This window comes from Monodon monoceros, unplaced genomic scaffold (assembly GCF_005190385.1).
Source record: "Monodon monoceros isolate NGI ecotype Baffin Bay Population unplaced genomic scaffold, NGI_Narwhal_1 Super_Scaffold_21, whole genome shotgun sequence".
NCBI lineage: Eukaryota > Metazoa > Chordata > Mammalia > Artiodactyla > Monodontidae > Monodon > Monodon monoceros.
In genome coordinates this window covers 107,614,776-107,640,420 of record NW_021703778.1, presented here as the reverse complement: position 1 = coordinate 107,640,420, position 25,645 = coordinate 107,614,776, and the positions used below count along the sequence as shown (strand labels likewise).

The window sequence follows — 25,645 nt, the reverse complement described above, 5'->3', positions numbered from 1 at the left end:
CTAGAATGCACAGGCTTCATTAGTTGTGGCGCATGGGCTCTAGAGCACAGGCTCAGTAGTTGTGACGCACAGGCTTAGTTGCTCCACGGCATGTGGGATCTTCCCGGACCGGGGCACGAACCCGTGTCCCCTGCATCGGCAGGCGGACTCTCAACCACTGCACCACCAGGGAAGCCCTCTGTAAGCTTTTTAACTGGTGTTTTTTTGACTGGTGCATTGAGCAGCCTAGGAGGAACAAGGAAGATAACAAAATCATCACATATTATATCACACACATCACATGTAATCCTTCAGTAGCATTCATCCAAGGATACCTCTCATGATTCAAAGGCAGCTTCTGATGGCTGGCAGTTAGGGAATCCAGAGCAGTTCACCAGTTGGTTAGCAGGCTCCATCACATCTTCCCAGCAGGTAATGCCAATGTGTGTTTAGGGAAAGAGCAAAAGGAAGGGACAGGGGTTAGATACAACTAATCACATTAGACTAAAATATTATAATTCAACTTACTTAAAGGGAGCTCTGTTATATATATATATTTTTTTATTAATTAATTTATTTGTATGTTTATTTTTGGCTGTGTTGGGTCTTTGTTTCTGTGCGAGGGCTTTCTCTAGTTGCGGCAAGTGGGGGCCACTCTTCATCGCGGTGCACGGGCCTCTCACCATCGTGGCCTCTCTTGTTGAGGAGCACAGGCTCCAGCTTTACAGGCTCAGTAGTTGTGACTCATGGGCCCAGTTGCTCTGCAGCATGTGGGGATCCTCCCAGACCAGGGCTCGAACCCATGTCCCCTGCATTGGCAGGCAGATTCTCAACCACTGTGCTGCCAGGGAAGCCCCTGTTATATTTTTAATGCTCTTAAGATTGCAAATGATAGAAATAAAATTACCACTCACTTAAGGAGAAAAGGAAAATTGTTTTTCAGGAACCGTAGTTGGCTCTGCTTTCTTCTGCGCTGGCTTTATTCTCAAGTTTGCCCTCTCCAAGTGGTATCAAGATGGCTCTCTTAGCATCCAGAGTCTTTTAAAGAGAGCGCTTCTTTCCTAGTACTCCTAGCAAATGTCCTCAGGAGAGCTTTCATTATCCCAGGGTGGGTCCCTGGAGCCAGACAGTGCTCACAACTCCATAGCAACAACACGGGCTGACAGTTGTGGAGAGAGAAAGTTCCCCAAAGGAAAACTTGGATGCACTTAGCTAAAAACGAGAAGATATGCTGGGCAGGCAAAAACAAAAGGTGTTCATAATGCATATTATAAATAACTAATTTAAAAAAAAACTAATTTTAAAATAACATTAAAATGAGAAAAAGTTCGCTATCTTACTTTGTGATGCTTGAATGAGCCTGTAATGTCTTGCCAGGTAGGAGCGGCACTTAGACCAGCCTTCACCTCAGAGACGCCACCTGATGTCACTGCCAAAGCATGTCAGGTAAATGGTTAAAAAGATAAATTTTAAGAAAAATCCTCCCTTAGGTAGCAGCTCTCCAGTTAGTATTTGATACCAAGGTTCTATGTTATAGTTGTCTAACCATTAATCTCAGTTGCCCCTTTTCCTTTACTTTTTAAGTTTAGAGAACTTTTTCTTTCTCATAACTGCGTGGTAATCCAATATATGGGTATGTCACCAGCTCCTTAGTGATGGAAGTATGGGTTTTTTCGTCTTTTGCTATTATGGATACTGCTGCAGTGAATGACCTTCTTTCTGCATAGGTCATTTCACTGGGTCTAAGCATATCTGTGAGATAAATTCCCTAAAATTGAATTGCTGGGTTAAAGAGCATATTACAGGAGTTTACCAGTTTAAACTCCTACCAGCACTGTATGTAAGTGCCTATTTCCCCAAAGTCTCAGTAGCATTGTGAGTTGTCAAACTTAGATTTTTGTGTATATGATGGAGTAAAAAGGGTATCTCAGGATAGTTTAGATTTGTATTTCAAGTGAGGTTGAGCTTTTTTTCATATAGCTGAGAGCCATATAATATACAGTTTTAAATAGTTGCTTTTCTTGGTGTGGTTGTCAGACATTCAATATCCAGACCTGAATGGCCTGAAATAATTAAGAGCAGAACTGATGTGAATTAAATTAATTATAATTTTACTCAGCATTTTCAAATTTCTGAATTCATTTGTGTTTAGGAAATGTTTGAGAGCCTTCAGATATTCATAGAAGTGTGCTAACTGTTGGCCTGAGTCTAACTTATCATCGTTTTTATTATATGTGCTCGCACTGTAAGCCACTTGAAATCTTTTGTGAAATGAGATGCAAACTAAATAAATAGAAAAGAAAAATAAATTTTCTTTAGCAAAAGAGAAATATGGTGAGACCCAGGAAAACCTTTATAGATAACCTCTGATAACTGAGTAAACTTTTTGAATTGGAGAATTATTAATGATGTTTTGTTTTCAAAATTAAAAATATCTTCAAAAGAATCAGAATCTTCCTTGAGGTTTAAATGGTAGGTAATTTATCTTTCAAGAAAGATAAAATAATTAACCATGCAATTAATCGCTGTTTTTAAAGTAATAATAAGATGAAATAGTCAAGATTGGAGATATAATTCAGATGTTAATCCAAACATTTATGAAAGTGATGCCTTTCATGGCTTATATACTTATTAGCACAGTTTCCTTTCTTCAACCTTAAGACTTCATTCCCTTTTGAAATGCTGGCTTTGACTATCATTATCACCAGTATCCCTTGGGGTTTCTTGATAGCAAGATGATTTCAATGACCAGATTCCTGAGATATGGGTGAGTTTTGCTGAACTCACAAAGGGGGTGTTTATAATTTTTAAATATAACCTTTGATTTTCTTAAAAAACTAGGTTTGCAGTGCCTGGATAGCAAGTGGAGTTGTAAGTGACCTTAATGATCTCCGAAGAGTTCATCAGTTGCTTGTTGCATCATTAACAAAAATTCAGGTTGGAAAAGAAGCTCTAAGTCACTTATATAATGAAAGTGCTTCTACCATGGAGATCTTAGCTGTGCTAAAAGCCTGGGCAGAGGTTAGTACTTCTAGAATTTTGGAAGTTGTTAATGAACATCTTAGGCCATAAACTGAAGTTAGCTATTTAAAACACAAATAAGTCTATGTTTAAGGTTGACAGAAGACTTTCAACATGAGATGTATTTATATGCTAATTGATATTTTGGCCAAGGATTCTAAAGTGCCCTCTGTTGTCTGTTATCTGCTGCTTTAAGCAGGGGCAGTCATGAGAGAAATTAATAATAGCCAATGGAAATCAACTTTTATTGAAACCTGAATTATTGGAAATGTGGGTTTGCTCATATATTCTATCAACTCTATAATACATATGTTAATATTTTTTAGTGCTCTTTCATAAAGTCACTTGAATATTAAGTTGGTTTATTTCCTAAGATTAGAGAAATCTTAGAGGGAAGTGCTTAACTGTTCTTTATTTACTTTTCTAATCAGGAAGAAAGCTATATAATTTTTAAATTTACGATGGAAATGTTTACACAGAATAGTACAGTGAACTCATATATACCCGTCATCCAGCTTCAGCAGTTACCAGACTTGGCCAGTCTTGGTTCATATATCACTTTAATGAAGTATATAGTCTCAGATTGCAACTGAGAGAATTAACCAACATATAAGAAAGGGTTTCCTTCACTGGGGCTAATTAAAATCAGAAGATTGTAAAGTGTCTATTTTTGTCATTATTTAGTGTTGACAAATCTCAGGAAGTAGTGCTGCCTCGATTTAATAAGTTGGATCTAATGATCTTTAACAGTCAACTCTAAATGCTTTAAACATATGCTTTTAATAGAGCAAACAGAGATTCTGTAATTTCTGTAACCTATTTTATAAATTACTCTATGCTTATATAGTGTTCTTTGTAATAATTTGAAACTCTATACTCTTGCTTAAGCCATTACTTTCTCCTATTCTCTCCTTAGTGAAAGTAATGACTAGCCAACAAGTTCCATGTAATTGAGGTCCATAATTATCTGAAATCCTTGGAGCCAGATATATTTGGGATTTAAAATTTGGATGCATATTTCATGTATTCATCTAGGATGTCTGGGACAATACCATAGAATCTGTAATCAAACACTTAAATATATCTGTGTGAAATGTTTGAATATTCACACTGTATAAATAGCTTCACATAAAATTTTTGTGTTTTGCCACCAGATTGATTTACCCACAAACTTAGATTTTTCAGAGCTTTTTGGATTTTGGAGTTATGGATAAAGAGATAGTACACATTATGTACAATGTTGAATACTTTAACATTCTGTAGTCCATGTTAAATCTATATAGTTAAACTTTTTATAGTAATTTAGTGGTAACATTGAAAGAAGATATTCAGCTTATTTCAATTCAGAGATGGCTGCCTGTAGCCATATTTTGAAATGGATTACAAGGCCATGTCTAGGCTTAGTAAAAAAGAGTGCCATGATCATTTAATTATAGCTGTCATGGTTGTAAACTGCAAGGTGGCAGCATATTTGTCAAATGTTTATTATCCCTAATATATCTCACTGAAGATAATGCTTTTGGATCTTTCTACCCTAGTTTTGTGTGTGGTTACATATGTATACCTTCTTGGTATCACAATGCATTTTAAGGCTCAAGGTAAGTCTGCCTCTTCAGCAAGATAAAGATATTGTAACACCTTTTCAGTGGGTACGAGATTTTCCTATTTATAAAGTAACCTTTATACAGGTCTACATAATTGCTGTAGAAAGACATAAAAACCACAAGCAACCTTTGAAGACTACCTGTTCAGAAGAGAGTGTCGGAAACGGGTCGATTTCATCAGACGGGCTGCTTGACTTAGTCCACGCAGATCTTGGCACATTAAGTAGGCTCTGGCTTGCTGCGCTTCAGGATTTTGCTCTCCTAACTTTGCCTTCAGAATTTGCTTCCCAGCTTCCTGTTGAAGGTAAGGGGGGAAAATATTTACATAATCCCTAGAATGACAGTCAATAACATGTATTTTCAAAATTTCTCCGTTAGCAGGTAATGTTCATCTGAAACATTTTCCCAGAATAATTTTCTTTCATAGAATAAGCACGGGAGAGTTGCTTCAGGGTGGAGACCCTGAAGTTGAATCTCTAAGTCATAAGGCAGGCTCGTCTTACCTCACAAGACACTGCCAAATCGCTCTCCAAAGTGGTTACAACAATGTATGTGCAACATACATTGCATACAAACAACATACATTACAAACAGCAACATGCTTCTGTTTTTCTACATCTTCCCATCATTATATGTTATCATTGTTAATAATTTTTGTCAATCTGATGAGTATGAAAGAGTTTCATTGGTTTATTTCCTAGATTGGGAATCTTTTTTCATTGGTTTATGGGACGTTTAAGTTTCTTTTTCCATAAATCACCTAGTCATAATCTTTGCCCATTTTCTACTATTTGACATTTTCTTACTGACTTATTAATCCTTTACATATGTTTAATACTATTCCTTTGTGATTCCATATCTTGCAGGTATCTTCTCTCAGCCTGTAGTTTGCTCTTTCTTTTATCTTTTTAAAAGTAATATAATCAGTTGTTTATGGTTTTTGTATAGTGCCTGATACTTCTTTGTAACTTAAGGTCATAAAGAAATATAAGCTTTACAGTTTTGCTTTTTACATTTTGGGCTTTAGTCCAGCTAGAATTTATATTATGTGTGTGGAATGAGGATAGGGATCAAATTTTATTTTTTAATTTTTAAAATTTTTTAAATTAATTTTTATTGGAGTATAGTTGCTTTACAATATTGTGTTAGTTTCTGCTGTACAGCAAAGTGAATCAGTTATACATATACATATATCTACTCTTTTTTAGATTCCCTTAGGGATCTAATTTTATAGTCAGTTATTAATATTGCATTTTATGGATTGGATATTTGGTAGCTGCTTTTAATTTTCATGTTATTCCAAAATGGCTATTATTTTTTTTTACTCTTTGCTATGAATTTTAGGGTCAGCCTATCAAGTTCTGTTAGAATTTTAATTGGAATTATACACAAAGAGATATGTGGAGTGTTTATTGTACTTTGTACCTTTCAATAGAATTAAAAATGGAAACAAAATGGAAATAAACTGATTTATTGACATAATTTATCAGCACATGTTAATGACACATAAATCATTAAAACGTAGTGTTGGGGGGAAGCAAGTTTAAAAAGGATACACACAGTATGAGGCTTTTAAGGAAACTCACACAAGAAATAACAGCATCTATTATTTATGAATACAAACGTCTAGAGTGAAAGTGTAAGACCATAATGAGAGTGATTCACAGTGACTTGAGGAAAGTGGTTACAAAAGGAGGGGCAAGAATTAGTGGTGTACAAAGTTTTAGGAGATTTTTGTTTGTTTTTTAAGAAAGAGATTTAAGAAAGACAAAATGTTAATCTTGGAGATAGGTAAATAGGTATCTGTTTTATACATGCATACACATACTCTGGTTTCTCTTCAGATCCTATAAATCTTTCACCTTCTAAACATGCATATACACATCACATATTTGTTTTAAAATATTTTGTGATTAAAAATAAAAAGTGGGGCTTCTCTGGTGGCGCACTGGTTGAGAGTCTGCCTGTCAATGCAGGGGACACAGGTTCGTGCCCTGGTCCAGGAAGATCCCACATGCCGCTGAGCGGCTAGGCCCGTGAGCCATGGCCGCTGAGCCTGTGTGTCCGGAGCCTGTGCTCCACAACGGGAGAGGCCACAACAGTGAGAGGCCCGCGTACCGCAAAAAATAATAATAATAAAATAAAAAGTTAAGAATTAGCCTGCAAATTTCTTATAAAGTTGTAAGGATACATCAGCCCTGTGACCCAACAGTTGTATGCTCAGGAGAAATAAAATCATTGATAACAAAATATTGATAATGTAGCAGCATGGATGAATCTCTGAAAACATTGTTAAACAAAAACTTAGTCACAGGGACTTCCCCTGGTGATCCAGTAGTTAAGACTTCGCCTTCCAATGCAGGGGGTGCAGGTTTGATCCCTGGTTGGGGAGCTAAGATCCCACATGCATAGTAGCCAAAAAAACCTGAAACATGATACAGAAGCAGTATTGTAACAAATTCAATAAAAACTTTTTTTAAACTTATTTATTTTTATTTATTTATTTGGCTGTGTTGCGTCTTGGTTGCTGCGTGCGGGCTTTCTCTAGTTGCGGCGAGCGGGGGCTACTCTTCCTTGCGGTGTGTGGGTTTCTCATTGCAATGGCTTCTCTTGTTTTGGAGCACGGGCTCTAGGCGTGCAGGCTTCAGTAGTTGTGGCAAACAGGCTCAGTAGTTGTGGCGCTCGGGCTTAGTTGCTCCACGGCATGTGGGATCTTCCTGGACCAGGGCTCGAACCCGTGTCCCCTGCATTGGCAGGTGGATTCTTAACCACCACACCACCAGGGAAGTCCCGAAAAAAAACTTTTAAAATGGCCAACATCAAAAAAAGGGGTTTCCCTGGTGGTACAGTGGTTAAGAATCCACTAATGCAGGGGGTACAGGTTCGAGCCCTGGTCCGGGAAGATCCCACATGCTGCAGAGCAACTAAGCCCATGTGCCACAACTACTGAGCCCGTGTGCCTAGAGCCCATGCTCCGCAGCAAGAGAAGCCACCGCAGTGAGAAGGCCACGCACTGCAATGAAGAGTAGCCCCCACTCACCGCAACTAGAGAAAGCCTGTGCACAGCAACGAAGACCCAACGCAGCCAAAAATAAATAAATAAAATAAATAAATTTATTTAAAAAAAAAAAAACCTCAGTCACAAACAAGTGCATACTGGATATTTTTCCATTTCTGTGAAGTCCAAGCACAGGCAAAACGTCTGTGGTGATAAAAGTCAAAAAGTAGTTGCCGGGCTTCTCTGGTGGCACAGTGGTTAAGAATCTGCCTGCCAGTGCAGGGGACACGTGTTTGAGCCCTGGTCCGGGAAGATCCCACATGCTGAGGAGCAGCTAATAAGCCTGTGCGCCACAACACCTGAGCCTGTGCTCTAGAACCCACAAGCCACAACTGCTGAGCCCTCGTGCCACAACTACTGAAGTCCGTGTGCCTAGAGCCCGTGCTCTGCAGCAAGAGAATCCACAGCAATGAGAAGCCCACACACTGCAATGAAGAGTAGCCCAAGCTCGCCGCAACTAGAGAAACCTTGCGCAGCAACGAAGACCCAACACAGCCAAAAAATAATAATAATAAAATAAATGGATAAATTAAAAAAAAAAAGTAGTTGCCTTGAGGTGTAGGGGACTGACTGGAAAGGGTCACAAAGGAAATTTTGGGATGATGGAAATGGTCTATATCTTGTAACAGATAAAAGGGAAAATGTAGTGTGAGCTAATCTGTTCGTTTATTCCTCCTGACACTGTTTGCTTTCCCTTTTTTGTAGGTGGTGCTTTCTACACAGCAGAGACTAGTGAAAACGCAAAATCGCATTATTACAACTCCTGGGCGTTTATTCTCCATGCTACAGCACTGTGGCTTACAAGCACAGGCTTTGTTGTTGCTGACCCAGATGAGGGAGCACCTAATCTCTCAAGGCCTGTAACACCAACTTCCATGTGTCAGGGGTCATCATCTGGGGCTCCAGTAAAGTCCCCTGAGGATGTCTACACTGAGAGATTCCATCTTATTTTAGGTCAGTAAAAGACCTTACTAGTTTCTGACCCTACAGAGTTTTTCTTGAATTGTGCCCCCTGCCTATCAGCTCTTGGTGGCTATTACTTCATTCTTCATTAGGCATTAGTGATAGCCTTGATGTATACAAGTGAGTAAGCTTGTATACATCTTATAAAATTGCAAATTTCATTATATTAAGTCTAGAATGCCATTACAGGCTGGTTTTAGCATCGAGTTGAATGTATGTAAAATTTGCAAAAGAAACCTAGTTCTTTCCACATGGTTTTGTTTTTTTTTTTTTTTTTTTTTTTTTTGCGGTACACGGGCCTCTCACTATTGTGGCCTCTCCCGTTGCGGAGCAGAGGCTCCGGACGCGCAGGCTCAACAGCCATGGCTCACAGGCCTAGCTGCTCTGCGGCATGTGGGATCTTCCCGGATCGGGGCACAAACCCGTGTCCCCTGCATCGGCAGGTGGACTCTCAACCACTGCGCCACCACGGAAGCCCTGGAACTTTATTTTTAAAGTGAAGTATCTTTCTAGGTACAGTGAGTTTCTAGAATAAATATTTTTCATACTTACCTTGTTCTGAGGAAACAAGTTATTAGATCATTACCTATAAATAAGTTAGTAAGTGACATGTGAGAGTTATAAAGGCAAGTGATTAAGTAAGGTTTATGGTTCATAGAGCTTCTGTTATTCCTTACCAGGCCAAACATGACCGGATTTCTTATATCCTTGGGTATGTTAAAATTTTGTTTTTGCTTGCCTTGAGATGAGAGCTTTCTAAAAACAAACTTTTAGGACTTCCCTGGTGGTCCAGTGGCTAAGACTCCACGCTCCCAATGCAAGGGGGTGCTCCCAATGCAGGGGGCCCGGGTCCGGTCCCTAGTTCGGTCAGGGAACTAGGTCCCACGTGCCGCAACTAAGAGTTTGCATGCTGCAACGAAGATCCTGCATGAGGCAATGAAGACCCAGGGCAGCCAAATAAATATTTCTTTTAAATAAAAAAATTTTAAAAGATAAAAATGAACTTTTATATAATGAAGATTGGCAGGGCATAAGCTGTGCAGTACAATTACCTCAGTTCAAATTCTTGGTGTGCCTCATTGTAATGGACCTTTAGCAAACTATTTAAGCTCTGTGTGCTTAAAAGGAGTGGTAATAGGGCTTCCCTGGTGGCGCAGTGGTTGAGAGTCCGCCTGCCGATGCAGGGGACACGGGTTCGTGCCCCGGTCCGGGAAGATCCCACATGCCGCTGAGCCTGTGCGTCTGGAGCCTGTGCTCCGCAACGGGAGAGGCCACAACAGTGAGAGGCCGGCGTACCACTGAAAAAAAAAAAAAAAAAAAGGAGTGGTAATAATAGTACCTACTTTCTCAGATAGTGTGAGAGTGAAATGATATACTTAAAGTGCAACGCCTGATACATGGTAATCACTCAATAAGTTTAGTCAAAATAAAGTTATGAAACTCTACATGTTAAATTCTCTGGTGCAATTTTATTGTAATTTTTGCAGTAGTGTGCAAGCCTAATTGAGATTATTATTTGTGACATGTTGATAAAAACAAACAATATATAAGAGATTGCCTTATCACTTAATTGTTTAGTCTTAAATTCATTGTGGTTTATTTGCATTACCTTTTTGTTAAGTTCATTTGTATATCTTATCAAAATACAAAATTATTTAACTTCATAAACTAAGAATCTCAAGCCTCATTCTCTTTTTCTGCTTTCTACAGGAATCAGTGTGGAATTTCTGTGTTCCTTACGTTCAGATGCAACCATGGAAAGCATTACTGCTTGTTTACATGCGTTACAGGCCCTTCTAGATGTTCCTTGGCCCAGATCTAAAATTGGCAGTGATCAGGTGATTTCTTGTTTTTTGTTTGGCTTCTGTACATGTCAAGGAACAGGAACAGAAACATGTCCAGGTTACTACAGTGAATAGGGAGTAAACACGGAGAAGTAAAAAGGAAACTAAAAAACTGCACAGCTAGGCCTCAGAACTGAAATGGCATCAGCAACTGTGCTGACCCAGAAGCAGTCAGGCCTCTTTCTGCCACTTTCTGTCTCTGCTTCTGTCGCACTTATTTCTGCTGCCACCAGCCAACCACTCCGTGTAGCAGCTCTTCATGTGAACTTTCTGCAGTGATGGGAAGGTTCTATATCATACTGTCTTTGTCTCTTTCCGCTTCAGTGCACCCTGCTCTTCGTATATACCTGTATCTTATACCCCATTTCCCTGAGTTTCTTTTTGGTTCACATAGTTATTGTCATTTACGTAGTATTCCTCTTGGCTGAGTTCTCTATCCAAGTCTTTTTAAGAGACGACTGGCTAGTCTCTAGGTGGAGTCAGACACTAATATCAGACCCAGTTGTGACCATGGTTAAAAGATCACTGTACACAGCTGATTCACTTTGTGATACAGCAGAAACTAACACACCATTGTAAAGCAATTATACTCCAATAGAGATGTTAAAAAAAAAAAAAATCACTGTACAAAGAATGGCACTTCCTTTAACTGCTTTTCCAAGAGCAGCTCTGTATTGGGCAGGCACCTTTAGCATCAGGTACTACCAGTATATTGAATTGTATATTAAATTGACTCTTGGATGTTAAGAAAAGTGGATGGTATGATTTCTTTTCTATACAGACAGTTATTTAACTTATTACTACCATCGTTTATTAGGTTTAAAGTATTAATCAGGCTCCTGCCTGACTTGGATTGTACTTGAATAAATTTTAAACTTTTTCTGCTTGTTTATTCTGTATGTTAAAACAAGTATCATAGGGGCTTCCCTGGTGGCGCAGTGGTTGGCAGTCTTCCTGCTAATGCAGGGGACGCGGGTTCGAGCCCTGGTCTGGGAGGATCCCACATGCCACGGAGCGACTGGGCCCGTGAGCCACAACTACTGAGCCTGCGCGTCTGGAGCCTGTGCTCTGCAACGGGAGAGGCCGCGATAGTGAGAGGCTCGCACACCGCGATGAAGAGTGGCCCCGCTTGCCACAACTAGAGAAAGCCCTCGCACAGAAACGAAGACCCAACACAGCAAAAATAAATTAATTAATTAATAAACTCCTACCCCCAACATCTTTAAAAAAAAAAAAAAGTATCATAATGACAGTTTTACTATTATTTTCAAAGATTAAAGAAAGCCACCAGAGTAACCAATAGAAAAGAAAAGGGGAAAATGAAATAGTATTTGTCCAGTGTATTTTATTCTTTAGAGAGATATTCATTCTGTGCTTAATAACTTACCACTTTAAATGTCATACTTCACCATCATTCTTTATTAGTACTAGAAAACCTTAATATAAATCTAGGAATCTACATGGCAGTCCTTATATACTTGAAGCCACATTTTTCATCTTGTTTTAGAAATCTCGTTTGTTTCCCCACTTTAGGACCTGTGTGAAAATGATCTTTTGTCATAGTGCCATCTCCCACAAGATTGGACAAAAACCAACCTGGAGTTGGTTTAAAGTGGAGCAAGTGTTACATAACTTTATTGCCCTAACACGTTTATTTTTTATGGACCATTGTTTCTTTCTCTGAATTTTGTCATGGCATTTAACATTGGTATTTTTTTTTTAAGTATGTAATTTTCCATATAGTCTCACCTGTTTTCTGTGATAGGACTTGGGTATCGAGTTGTTGAATGTACTACATCGAGTAATTTTGACCCGAGAATCACCTTCCATTCAGCTGGCTTCTCTTGAAGTGGTAAGGCAGATTATCTGTGCAGCTCAAGAACATGTGAAGGAGAAAAGACGAAGTGCAGAAGGTGAATGTTCCTATAATGCCAAATTAATCACACGGCATCATTATTTTTTAAAGTATTGCTTATGTGTCTATGTCGTTCTGAGAATCTGTTGTGTATAGTACAAATCTCTAGGTATGGCTTCAGATCCTCTCATGCGCCTCTACATGTTAGCTTGGATGTTGTCAGTAGCTAAACTACTATTCCTTGGGAAAATTAGAATTTTAACAGCCCTGGAAGGAAAAAAAATTCTTTATAACTGATTGAGTACTTACTTTTAAGTGTTTACCAATGTACATGGAAAGAACTACTGACAATTCTTTAATAACTTAAGTTTTGCAAAGTGATTAAATTGTTCATTTACAAGTCAAATTTGGTATTGGTGAGTTTATCACTTAAGATTACATTTGACTACCTATAACAGAAAATCCAATATAACAGTAGATTTAAAACATGAGGACTTATTCTCTCATCTAAAAGAAGTCCAGAAGTTGGCAGTCCTGGGCTGAGATGGCAGCTTCTTAAAGACATCAGGGACCTCAGTTCCTATCTTTCTGCCCAGCCACTACCAATATTAAGGTGGTAAGGTCAGTGCTGGAGCTCTAGCTATCAGGTTCACACCTTAACAGCAAGGAGTTAACCAGACAAGATTTTAAGGCTGAGAAGGTCACCGAGGATTTCTTTTGATCCATTGCAGTAAGAAGTCCACATAAAGACAACTACTTTTACCTCCATAACTTTCTCTTTCATTCTTTAAGACCCAAGACTTCACCTGTTCTTTACCTACAACAGAAATGAACTAAACTGCCATCTACCAGAAGCAAAACAAACCTGAAGCATTTATTCAACATTGTTCTTTTTGTCTTTTAGTTGATGATGGGGCTGCTGAAAAGGAAATCTTGCCAGAATTTGGAGAGGGCAAGGACACAGGAGGACTTGTGCCTGGGAAATCTTTGGTCTTTGCAACACTGGAATTGTGTGTATGCATTCTAGTTAGACAGCTCCCAGAGCTAAATCCTAAATTGACAGGTAGCCCAGGAGTAAAAGCTACAAAGCCACAGATGCTGTCAGAAGATGGAAGTAGGTTGGTTTCCGCTGCATTAGTTATCCTCTCTGAACTTCCTGCAGTGTGCTCTCCTGAAGGTATGTTGTGGTGTTTGATTTGCTTTACTTGACCTGGAAGGAGAGAAATGGTTTTGATAGATAATGGAGGTAATGGTTGCTTATCTTTTCCTCATTACACAAATGCTGACCCCCAAAGCTTTGCATATGGTCTTTAATCCTCTGAGGTTAACATTACATTCTAGTAATGTTTTACTAAAAGGGTGAAAGTAAATACAGAGACAGCATGTACTCTACATAGTCTCTTCCATGGTTGAGAATATTGTAAACCCATCGATGGCAATTACTAGCTCTTGGGCATTTTTTGGTATACAGTATCTAATGGACTTTCCCTGCCTCAGTGACAACAGAAGCTTCTCATCATATCCAGTTCTGTTTTGAATCAAGTCCATGCTTTTAATATAGTGTTTAAGGCTCTGCAGAGTACAACTGCTTCCTGATTCCTTCTGTGTGAACCTTAAACCCAGGAGGCTTCATGCATATCCCTGTTCTGTACTATTGTCGATGGTGTTACTTGATCCGAAATGACCCCACCCCTTCTCTCCTTTGTAAAATTTTGCCTTCCTTTCAAGTTCAGCTCCAGCCCTACCTCATCTGTGAAGGCTTCCCTAAAAACTCTGGCTCATATTGAGTTTTGTTTTGTTTTTCTTTTTTTTTTGTTTGTTTGTTTTGTGTGTGTGTGTAGCTTCCATATGTAGATATGTAGTTTTTATGTGTCATATAGAGGTATATGTAATTGATTATTATAGAAAGAGAAGATAAATATATATACAGACATATGTCTTGTTTCCAGTGAAATTTTGTATCCTCTAGTACATAACAGGGACTCAGTATTTAATAGATACTTCTTAATTGGTAAGCATATTTCTGCTTAAATGTGTCTTGACCAACTTACATTCTGTCCTATTTTTAACATGACTTTAAGCTTCAGTTTGACTTTTAAACCTGTATTCCTTGTTCTCACACACTGTCTTATACCAATAGTAGCAGAAAAAGTGACTAGCAGAGGATTGGGGGCAAAAATATACGATATGAGTTTTATTGATAGCCTCTGGGAAAATTGATTGACTATTTTAGCTTTAGTCTCTTCTCTTTCACTTTAAACAAAGTGACTTTTTAACTACTTAGTGGCCATGGAAACTTTAATATTTTGTACTGAGTGATTCACTACAAATTGCTTCAAAAGGGTTTAATATAACATCCAAATGGATAGTGATAGTGGTTATACCACATTGTGAATGTACTTAATGCCACTGAACTATTAAAAATGATTAAAATGGTAAATTTTTTGTTCCATATATTTTACCACACTAAAAAGTAAAAATAAATTCAATGTTTGTCAACTACCAAATAAAACAAAATAACACAGCAATGGATAATGGTACTGTGATATACTTTAAATAACATCTCCAATTATAACCAGAATTTAATCCACCCTTTAAAATCTTAAAGTTATTTAAATTATCTTAACAGTTATAATCCCTAATGGAGAATAATCTCAAACGCTAGAAATCTTTGACATTATCTAACTCATTTGGTGATTTCCTTTGAGGAACTGTATATAGACTGAAATAGTGTTTTTTAAAAACATTACAGGAAGCATCTCAATCCTCCCTACTATACTGTACCTCACAATTGGAGTCCTCAGAGAGACTGCTGTGAAGTTACCTGGGGGCCAGCTATCTTCAACAGTTGCAGCTTCCCTGCAGGCTCTGAAAGGAATATTATCTTCTCCCATGGCCCGAGCAGAAAAGAGCCATACTGCTTGGACTGACCTTCTCCGTAGTGCTTTAACAACAGTTCTTGACTGCTGGGATCCAGGTAATTTAGGCTCTTTGGAAGCAGTTGTTCAGTTTGTTTTAAAAAGCAAGAGGGACAGTTTTTTGAGAATAAGCTATTTACTTGATCATGTTTGGCAGTCTCACCTAAAGGAGACCACAGTTCACTACATACTTGTTTAGAGGATATGTATCGTAGACAGAAAATATCTATGGTCTCATTTTAGTATCTTTTTTTTTTTTTTTTTGCGGTACACGGGCCTCTCACTGTTGTGGCCTCTCCCGTTGCGCAGCACAGGCTCCGGATGCGCAGGCCCAGCGGCCATGGCTCACGGGTCCAGCTGCCCCGCAGCATGTGGGATCTTCCGAGACCGGGGCACGAACCCGTGTCCCCTGCATCGGCAGGCGGACTCTCAACCACTGCGCCACCAGGGAAGCCCCCTCATTTTAGTATCTTTAACGTTAATGCAATTAAATGACTGGCAGCCTGTATGTTGACAGTGAGAGACCTTCAAATGTAATAGTATGTTGATTTTAAAATACAGTATCATCCATGTCTAGCTGACAGAACTTTTTTAATATGCACAATGTACTGAAAACTGCATAAGGTATACATTATAAATATAATACAGGACTGATCTGTCCCTCCAGGACCTACTAGCTAAGTGACTAGACAAGTTATCCAACTTCTCTGAGCCTTAGTTTTCTCATTAACAAAATAAGGAGATTGTGTTGCAGGAGACTGTTAGAGCAATAACATAACATGCGAAAAGCATCTTGCTTTTTACCTGGCATATATCTATAAATGATCGCTAGTATTATGTTCAATATCCATTAAACTTAGTTTTTCCCTTTGTTATTGTTGAGTAGGTCTTATTTTCAACATTATGTCATGGTAATTGTAAAAAGTGTTTAGACATATTATAAATTATCTCCTTTTTTAAAAAAAATATTTGGCTGCATCAGGTCTTAGTTGTGGCACATGGGATCTTTTGTTGCGGCGTGTGGGTTTCCCTCTAATTGTGGTGCACAGGCTCCAGAGCACATGGACTCAGTAGTTGCAGCGTGCAGGGCTGTCTAGTCGTGGCTCCTGGGCTCTACAGCGCACAGGCTTAGTTGCCCTGCGGCATGTGGGATCTTAGTTCCCCGACCAGGGATCGAACCCACATCCCCTGCATGGGAGGTGGATTCTTAACCACTGGACCACCAGGGAAGTCCCTATCCCTGCCTTCTTTGTTCTGTTTATCAGTATCACAATTCACCATATTCTGTTTTGTATGGTAAAAAGGTTTCAGTTGAATTCAGCATTTATTGACCACGTACTTTGTGCCCAAAGTTGGGAGTCTAGGGGAGGCTAGTGCCATAAGGTATGATTAATACCATAGGAGCTCCTTGAAGGCAACAGTAATGTCTTATTTATCACTGCCTTTCTAGTATTAAAAAAAGGAGATAGGGACTTCCCTGGTGGTCCAGTGGTTAAGACTTCGCTTTCCAATGCAGGGGGTATGGGTTGGATCTCTAGTCGGGAAGCTAAGATCCCACATGACTCGTGGCCAAAAAACCAAAACATAATACAGAAGCAATATTGTAACAAATTCAATAAAGACTTTAAAATTGGTCCACATCAAAAAAAAACTTAAAAAAAAAGACCAACTGGCAAAAGTTAGAGTAGTCAGCTCTGTTTGAGTGAATCAGGCAGAGTGTCACAGTAGGGTTCTCTGGACGCTCATGCTGAGATGGAGTTTGGGGAGCAAGAGGCTTATTAAGGAACAACGCCTGTGAAGGGAATGGGGAAAGCAATCTTGGGCTAAAGAAGCCAAGCTGCAGTACCAGCATCCAGCAAAGCTCAGCATGCCTGCTGGGCGGCTCTGAATATTGCCTGTCAGTGCTTCCCATAGGACAACAGTGTCTACACTCCCTCAGATGTGGCTGCCCCCTGAAGACTGTGATCTCAGTCAAGCAAACTCGGGGGCTGAGGCCAACCCTGAGGAGCTAACAGCTGACCTCATGCCTCACAGCTGGGCAGCACCTGCCCTCACGAAGGGGAGCTCAGTGCTACACCTCTGTAGCTACCACAAGAGTCTTCTCAAAACAGTCAGTTTCTTAAAGGATTAGAAAGCATTCTCCATTCTCCACATGGACATCATAGAAAAGGATTCTCGTGCAACATTTTGATCTAAGACCAGCAGACCTAAATAGCATGGTACATTTGGGGACGGCAAGTAGAGCAACGAGAGAATGTGGGTTTGAGGGGAAAGAGTAAGAGGGTGGTGAACGGTGATTAGTAGAGATGGAAGTTGGATGGTAAGTGGGGCCAGATGATGGAAGGTTTGGCATGATTGGTAATTTGGGCTGCCTTCAATAGGCATGTGTTCTTAAAACTGGAGTAAAGTGATGGGATTTGCATTTCTAAAGACTCACTCTGGCAGCAGTATAGAGAAAAAAGCAAGACTGTTGGAGACAAGGTAGTAGCAGTAAGGATAACAAGGAATGAAATAATGAAAACTAAAATGTTTAGCAAGTATTAACAGAATTTACTGATAGTTTGGTTTAGGAGTTGAAAGGGGTAAGGTGAGTTGGGTGTTCATGGTGCCCTTAACAGAAATACCAAAGTGAGGGTTTTCAGGGGAAGATAGTGAGTTTTTTTTGAAATGCCTACAGGATAATCAAGTGGAATGAAATATGAAGCGGTCTGGGCTTCAAGAAAGTCTGGCTAGAGATGGTTTTAGACTGCATGCGTTTGGGAGTTGTCAGTGGGATGGTTGAAATCACCTAACTTGGGTTTATGCAACAAGATGGGAGGAGATTCCGAATATAATGCAGAAACAGAAGCCAAAGAAAAGAGAGTTTTAATGACTTGAGAGTGGTCAGCAGTGTAAAATACGCTGTGGAGATCACGCTCACAGTGTTGAGGTACAAGAGAGGAGTAAGGGAGGGGAAGGATCAAGTACAGGCTCCTCTCGACAGGGAGACGAGAAAGCTGAAGGAAGATACAGGGTCAAGGAATTTTATTTTATTTTATTTTTTAGATGAAGCTCTAATATGAGTTCATGCTTATGGGGAAAAAAAGGTGGAAATTGGGTTGCAGTTGGAACTATTAGGGAGGGAAGCAGCATCCCTTTTCTAGGCAGAAAGGAAAAAAATTCACAGCACATTTAGAAGGATGAATCTGCCAGTGTGAGGGAGGAAAGGAGGTAAGGATGGAAAGTAATAGGTGTAAGTTGTTAGGTTGAGTTATGATGAGCTTGCCTCTTTCATCACACACACACACACACACACACACACACACACACACACACACACACACACAGATGGTTTTCTGTTGTCTGTCAGAGAATGAGGTTAGGACACTGAGGATTTGGACTAGCTACTGAGAAGAATTAAGGAAGGAGCTGTAGGGAAAACATTTGCTACATAATAAATTGCTCCAAAACTTAGTAACTTCAAACAACAAACATTTGTTACCTGACAGTTTTTGAGGGTCAGGAATTGGGGAGCAGCATAGCTGGGTGGTTCTGTCTTGGGGTCTCTCTTGAGGTTACTGTTAAGATGTTGACCGGGGTCACAGCTAAAGACCCCATTTCCAAGGGGACTTGCTCATGGCTGTTGGTAAGAGGCCTCAGTCTCTCACTGGCTGTTAGTTAGCAGGAGGCCTCAGTTCCTTACCACATAGGCCTCTCCATGGGGCTTAATGCTAAGCGAACCTTGCATCTATTGTAGGTAAAAGAGAATGGGTATAATGGAATTTGGGCAGGGCTGGGAGAATAAGGGAATTTTAGAAGAAATGGGAAGAGGAACCCAGGAGAACTTTATCTTACGGAGAATAAAAAGACATTTTTACTAAACAGACTAGCTATTGTAGTTTCAAGTTGCTATAAATGACTAAGAATAACTTGGCTGTATGTGAAGTACTATGGCATCATGGTTAACAGTATGCTTTCTGGAATCAAACTGAATGCCTTACTAACTGTGTGATTTGGGCAAATGACTGAATTTCCGTTCCTCAGTTTCTCATCCATAAAATGGGATAAGTGTACCTACCTCACGATGCTAATGGGGATTAAATATAAAGTGCTTATAATAATACTGTCATAATTTAAATGTTAACCATGTACCTATTTTACCTTAAAATTATTCAAATTATTTTTATAAACTAAATCCTACCCATCCATAGTATTTTGCTTTCATTGCTGCTGTGTCTCAGGTGTCAGCTCAAACACTAATTTCCTAAACCTTTCTCTGACTGCCCAATGTAGCAACTCCTGGGTTGCTTTCTATTATCTCTTAATATATTTTTTATATTCATAGACCTTGTGACTAGCTGAAATCCTTTATTTACTTCTTGGTATATTCTGTATCTTCTCTGTAAATTGTATTCTCAGTGCCAAAAAGAGTGCTGGCACATAGAAAATGTTTCTTAAGTATTTGATGAGTGAATGTTACCAAACCTTCTACATATATATGTAATTTTTTTCATAAGTAGTAATCCATTCTTACACAATTTAATGAGTTGAATTTGCCACACCTTTTCCTTTTCAAATAACATTGATTTTCCACAAGAGGTTCATTAAAATTATTTAATGAGAGTATGACTTTGGGAAATGAAGTAAATTACATCCAGTAGAAAATTCCTCTAAATGATTGTGGCACACACAGATATTTTCAAATTTTTCTGTACTGTTAAGAAATGGTATATGTAGCAAACAAAGAGCTAAGTTATTTTCGCTTGACACGTGTATTATCAAAATATGAATACTTTAAACTTAACAAAGAAAAAACAACTGTCCAAGCATTTCTGTATTTCTCCACAAGAAAAATAATAATATAACAGCTAATTTATATTGAGCATTATGTGCAACATGCTATTCTGAATGCTTTGCGAGGATTAACTCATTTAATCCTCATAACCTTATAAATTTAAGTACTGTTACTTTCATTTTACAGATGAGAAAACCAAAGATGGGGTTAAATATCCAAGGTCACATAACTAGTTAATGCATATTCCTAGTAAATGTATATAAGTATTTACTGATGTCTTTACTTATGAAGACTGTAATTTCTTTGGTAATTCTTGACTCTAGAATTACTTAAAATGCATATTTTAAAGCTACAGCATTTGCCAGGATTCTTAGTCAGTCAGTCCGTATTACTGTCTGTAATCCTTAGGTACACAAAAGAAATTACTACCAAACTAGAGACAGCTTCACAGCTGTATATAACAGTAAATATGACAGTGTTGGGATCTGTTTCTCATAGATTATTTCTTTTTAGTAGCTGGAACACACCAAGAACTTGATGAAGTCAGTCTGCTTACTGCTATCACAGTATTTACTTTGTCTACCAGTCCAGAAGTAACTACGATCCCATGCCTTCAGAAGCGCTGTATTGAGAAATTTAAGGCTACTCTTGAGATAAAAGATCCTATGGTAAGTGTGTTTAGAAGATAGATGTTTGTAATAGGAACATGTTTAGGCTTTTGCAAAACTTTTCCTTATGATTTTGTTGATTCCAACAGAAAGTACCAGACTGAAATTTATTTTTAGGTTTGGATTAATTCATGTTCTTGGGTTGACAAAGTCAAATAATAATGGTCTTGTTTTTTGGCCCTGAGGATGGAATGTAGTTAGTTGGAGAAAGATAAAGAAAATGTTTTTTAAAAAATTAAAAAAAAAAACAAACCTAAATTTGAAATAGGGGCATCTTAAAATTGATATATCCCTAGAACTTCAGTGGATTTCCTTTCAAAAAAAAAAGGAAAGGAAGACTCTAGCATGTGCCTTCAGTATATGACTGTAAAATAATGGGACCTATTTCAAAAGCAGCATATACAAATTAATCCCATTCCTTTCTGGCCCTTTTATTTGCTAAATTAATTTCCTACGCTGTTATGTGGTACAAAATAAGTTTGTAGCACATGATCACAAATAGACTCCTAAAATTTAGTAACCAGATTTTCTCTCAGAAAAAAAATAATCATTCAAATGAATAAAGGATGGTTTATATATTTGCTGTATAGTCATCTCCTTTTGTTCTCCTGTCCTGTTTGTTTCCTCTAGCCTAACAGGAGCTTTATGTAGCAGTCTCAAAGTGGTGCCTCCAGTATGTGATGACACATAATTAATATGGTCCAGACATGGTTCCTTAAAACCTTCATAGCATCAAATATATGTGATTTTCATCTAAAACATTTTCCAAAATCTCCAAAATATTTTTCAAGTTTGTGTGTTTGTTTGATTTTTTACGTTAGAGAGAGACAAATGAGGGGGAAAATGGAAACTAGTCAAAAGAAGAAAAATTAACCACTTTATTCCCACTCCAAGCTGTCACAACCACTGTTAGCATGCAAGTTTGAATACCTGTTAGTGCTTGGACTTCCAAAATTAAAGATAAATTAGAAATAAAATAAATTTAAGTGTGGGAGGGGAGGCTTTAAATTTTTTTCATTTACATTTTTTAATTTACTTTAAAAATTTACATTAAAACTTACATTTTAATATAAATGTAAATTTATATTTACAGTTTACACTATTTTTGTCTTTTTTCTGATTAGGTACAAATCAAGACCTATCAGCTCCTACTTTCCATTTTTCAGTATCCGAATCCAGCTGTTTCCTACCCGTACATTTACTCTTTAGTATCCTCTATCGTGGAAAAACTGCAGGAAATAGACAAAAGAAAACCTGAAGACACTACTGAGCTTCAGATCTTTCAAGAAGGCATAAAGGTCTTGGAAGCACTGGTAGCCATTGCTGAGGAACAGCATCGTAAGTGCTAGCACTAAATGCATACTAAATCAGAATCTGTCCAAAATCAGAAATTTAATGTTATTTAAAATGTAAAACATCCCATTAGTCACTTAGCATTATATTTTCACACTCGTGGAACGGCAGGTGTTGATGTTAATCAATCAACAGTATTGATACTGTTTTGTATTAATTTGGGAGAAGAGATTGGAAGAACTGCTTCCCTTCAAGTGGGGGAAATATGTCCAGATCAAGTGTATAAGAAACATTTACATCCCTGAACCTGGGGCTTACATCATTTGTTTACTTTCCAGGCTCTCAGCTGGTGGCCTGTCTTCTGCCCATCCTCATTTCCTTCCTTTTGGATGAGAATGCTCTGGGATCAGCAACTTCCATAATGAGAAATCTACATGACTTTGCTTTGCAAAATCTCATGCAGATTGGGCCTCAGTATTCATCAGTTTTTAAAAGTGTAATGGCTTCCTCCCCAGCCTTGAAAGCCCGCCTTGAAGCTGCTATAAAGGGCAATCAAGAAAGTGTCAAACTCAAGATACCAACATCTAAACATACTAAGAACTCTGGAAAGAATTCAAGCATCCAATTAAAGACCAACTTCCTCTGATGTTTTTTTTGAATAGTAAGCACCTTAACACAATACTTGATCATTTCTTTCACTTTGGGGGCAAAAGTGGCATTTTAGACACAAGTGCACTTGGAGGCTGTTTGTTTTAACTTAAATTGCTTTGAAAAGTCACAGCAAACTTAACATTTTTTGTGGGTTTCTTTTTTTCCTTCTTTCATATAATAAAATCACAGAGCTCTGTCAGAATTCTTGCCAGGAATTTCAATAAAGTGCTAAAGAACTAAACTTAGAAAACCAACCACTGCTTTAAAAACAAAATTTATTTCTTCTAATAGTCCATACACACATAGTACTATGACATATATAAATCTGACTCTAATATACATTATCTGCATTTATGGTGTATCTCGATTGCCAGTTTAAAATTCGGCCTTATTCAATAATTGTATTAGACTTTCTTGGATTTCTCAAACAACGTAAATGATTGGCAAGCTATTTAGGAAACTTGGTTTAGAATTATCTAAAATATGTAATAGTACAAATTATTTAATGCCCTACAGTGTGACTTAAGATTTGGTGTCTATAAATATCATGGCTTTTTACCATCTATTGGTTTTATTTGTATTGAGTTCAGAAAATTGAAATTTTAGTCATTTTAAATAGAATAGGGCATTTCCACTTCAATTTCTCACATGGATTTTCTTTTACCTCTGTTCCTAATAATTTTCATCATTTTCATTTATGGCAAACATTCATACCAATGAGTTTAATATAGATTCATATCTATATTTAAATTAACTATGGGTTTATATAAATGTCAAATTTAGTACAACAAATTTAGATCCTCAGTGAATACAAGTATGTTTTTTTTAACATGAAACATATTTTAATATAGAAAAAATCTAATGATAAAGTCATATTGGTTGAAGGATAATTTTTAATTATTGATGGTCATTGACTCTCCTTCCACTTCAGTGTTATACTGTGTGAATCAAGCACTGTGTCAGAACAAAGCATTTCCCTGTTAAAAATTAAAACCCGAAGTGAGAGGGGCATGTTCAGAATGGAGAGACACTTGGAGTCAAGAGAAAGCAATGTGATGGTACTCTATTTTATTATGTTTGTATATAAATACACTTGTAAATCGTTCAGAATGAAAGCATTTGACAAATTCTAACACTACAATCAGTTTTTCTAATTTACATAAATAAAGCTAATTTTCTTTATCATTCTTGTATTTGAAATTATTTTACTCACAAAAGATGACTGGTTAGTCTCACAGAGTGCAGAAAATCATTTCTGTGGAGCAAATAATATTTTCTCTGAAACTTAGCCTGTTTTCTGAGGGGAGCCCTTTCTTTGGAACATTCTTTAAAATGGTTTGCATTCTTTGTCTTTCTAATTATCTCTATGAATTTGACTGTATACTCATTATTGTTTCCTTCACCTGAATGCCCTTCTCTCCCTTGTTCTGTCTGGCTGACTCCCAGTCCTTTTAGGCCTGGTTTAAATGTCACTTCCCCTTGATAACTCCTTAACGCTTCTTACCCTCCTCTCAAACCAAGCAAATGTAACTGCTTCTTCATCTGTGTTCCTGCAGTACTTTATATATTATTCTATGCACTGAACATCACATTGCATTTTAATACTTCCTTTTAGACTGTGTCTTAAAGGGAGAAATTTTGTCTTCTGTAACTGCCTGTGTGGCATCAACTAGACACTTAAAAAACTGTTGAACTGTACTGGTGTAGGATGAATTTGAGCTGAGAAATTTATTCCTTTGCCAAGGCAAATGCTGGACTGGGATATTCTCAGGATATAGTTTTTTAATTTTTTTGTTTCTTTTGTATTGTTTTTTATTTCATTTAGTTTGTTCTTAAACATTAAGATTTCTGCTCCTCATTTAGTGACCTGGTATCCCGAATTGTTTGGATTTAAAGGTGCTATATGAATATCAATAGTTGCGAAAAAATATGTCCAGTGTCATGGAATTAGGAACTTTGAGTTGGGCACAGTTCTATAGGCTTTTTTTAATGTATCATCTTGTTTAATACAATATTGAATTAGTAAAGATACCCTTACTGATACAGAAATTAAGGCTTAACGGCTGAGACTTGAACCCACCTTTCTGATCCCAGGTTCCAAGCTAGAGACAGAAAAGGTCCGTTGGTGGTCCTGATTCTATCAAGGTAAAGCTTTTCTCTTCTTTCACTGTTCCACATTCCTTCCAGAGCTTTCTTCACTCCTAGTTGAAGATATTTTCATTTAATATTTCTCCAAATTGCCACCAAAAGTTTTCTGGCTAATACAACAGGAAAAAGTGGGAAAAATTTGTGACGTCTACAATTTCAATGGGAATAATGATTACATGATTAGTTGTTGATATAAGTTCTGATTTGTTTAAAGGTGAATAGTTAAGACTGAAAAACACATCAAAAATTCTTTACATCTGTTTTATTTTAACAAGTCTCCAGTTGTTATAAAGCAGTTGCACTTTAACTTGGTAATTCTTTACAAATTTAATGTGTTGATGAGCAACTTGGATGAAACAAAGTGGTATACATAATGTTTGCTTGAGCTTTATGTTTTTCTGAGGGAAGAAATACAGCCCAAACTACTAGTTGAGTCTCATTTTATTTAACCCACTATTTAAAAGCTTATCATGGAAAAACTTATAAAGTAACATCAGAAAGACCAGATTTCTATAAATAGAGCATCCGAAGCAAAATTTCTACTTCTATAAAGCAAACTTCACTGCCCACCTAAAAGGAACATTAAGGCACTTTAAAAGATACAAATAAGTGCTATAAAAGAGATACAAGGATAGTGCTTTGGGAACCCAGGGAAGAAAACTGACGCTTCTGAGATGGACTTCCTGGAAGGAATATCATATGGTACAGGCTTAGAGAATAATACATACTTGACGGAATAAATGTATAACCTAAGAGTCTTTTGTAACGTTAATTTTGAAGAGAAGAATTCGCTTTGTCTTTTTATTACAATATTAGTTTACATTTTGAGGGAAGAAATTTCAATCCTCAAGCTAATAAACTATGATAAT

General features: G+C 37.7%; 1 protein-coding gene and 1 long non-coding RNA gene across 8 annotated transcripts in view; one reads left to right on the top strand and one right to left on the bottom strand.

Moving 5' to 3' along the window:
- HEATR5A (HEAT repeat containing 5A) overlaps positions 1-24,702 on the top strand; it is a 110,626-nt gene extending 85,924 nt beyond the window's left edge. For 4 of the 6 annotated variants that reach the window (XM_029239653.1, XM_029239652.1, XM_029239654.1 and 1 more), the window contains 11 exons: positions 1,357-1,425; positions 2,821-3,000; positions 4,689-4,908; positions 8,368-8,616; positions 10,336-10,463; positions 12,235-12,382; positions 13,229-13,501; positions 15,077-15,301; positions 20,530-20,684; positions 21,809-22,022; positions 22,316-22,999. In XM_029239653.1, coding sequence (XP_029095486.1) covers positions 1,357-1,425; positions 2,821-3,000; positions 4,689-4,908; positions 8,368-8,616; positions 10,336-10,463; positions 12,235-12,382; positions 13,229-13,501; positions 15,077-15,301; positions 20,530-20,684; positions 21,809-22,022; positions 22,316-22,623 — 2,169 coding nt within the window. In that variant the 3' untranslated portion in view covers positions 22,624-22,999. Of the gene's footprint in view, positions 1-1,356; positions 1,426-2,820; positions 3,001-4,688; positions 4,909-8,367; positions 8,617-10,335; positions 10,464-12,234; positions 12,383-13,228; positions 13,502-15,076; positions 15,302-20,529; positions 20,685-21,808; positions 22,023-22,315 lie in introns of all 6 variants that reach the window. The other 2 variants (XM_029239658.1, XM_029239657.1) reach the window with 2 other exon arrangements.
- On the bottom strand, positions 194-12,431 carry LOC114905141. 2 transcript variants are annotated; one of them, XR_003796097.1, is made up of 7 exons: positions 12,219-12,431; positions 9,678-9,923; positions 4,745-4,899; positions 1,320-1,408; positions 894-1,210; positions 315-400; positions 194-225 (listed from the first exon to the last, which is right to left on the bottom strand). It is a non-coding gene; the product is annotated as an uncharacterized LOC114905141 (long non-coding RNA). The 2 variants fall into 2 exon arrangements; XR_003796098.1 differs by lacking the exon at positions 9,678-9,923 and having other exon boundaries at positions 12,219-12,386.
- Positions 24,703-25,645: the final 943 nt, after the last annotated feature.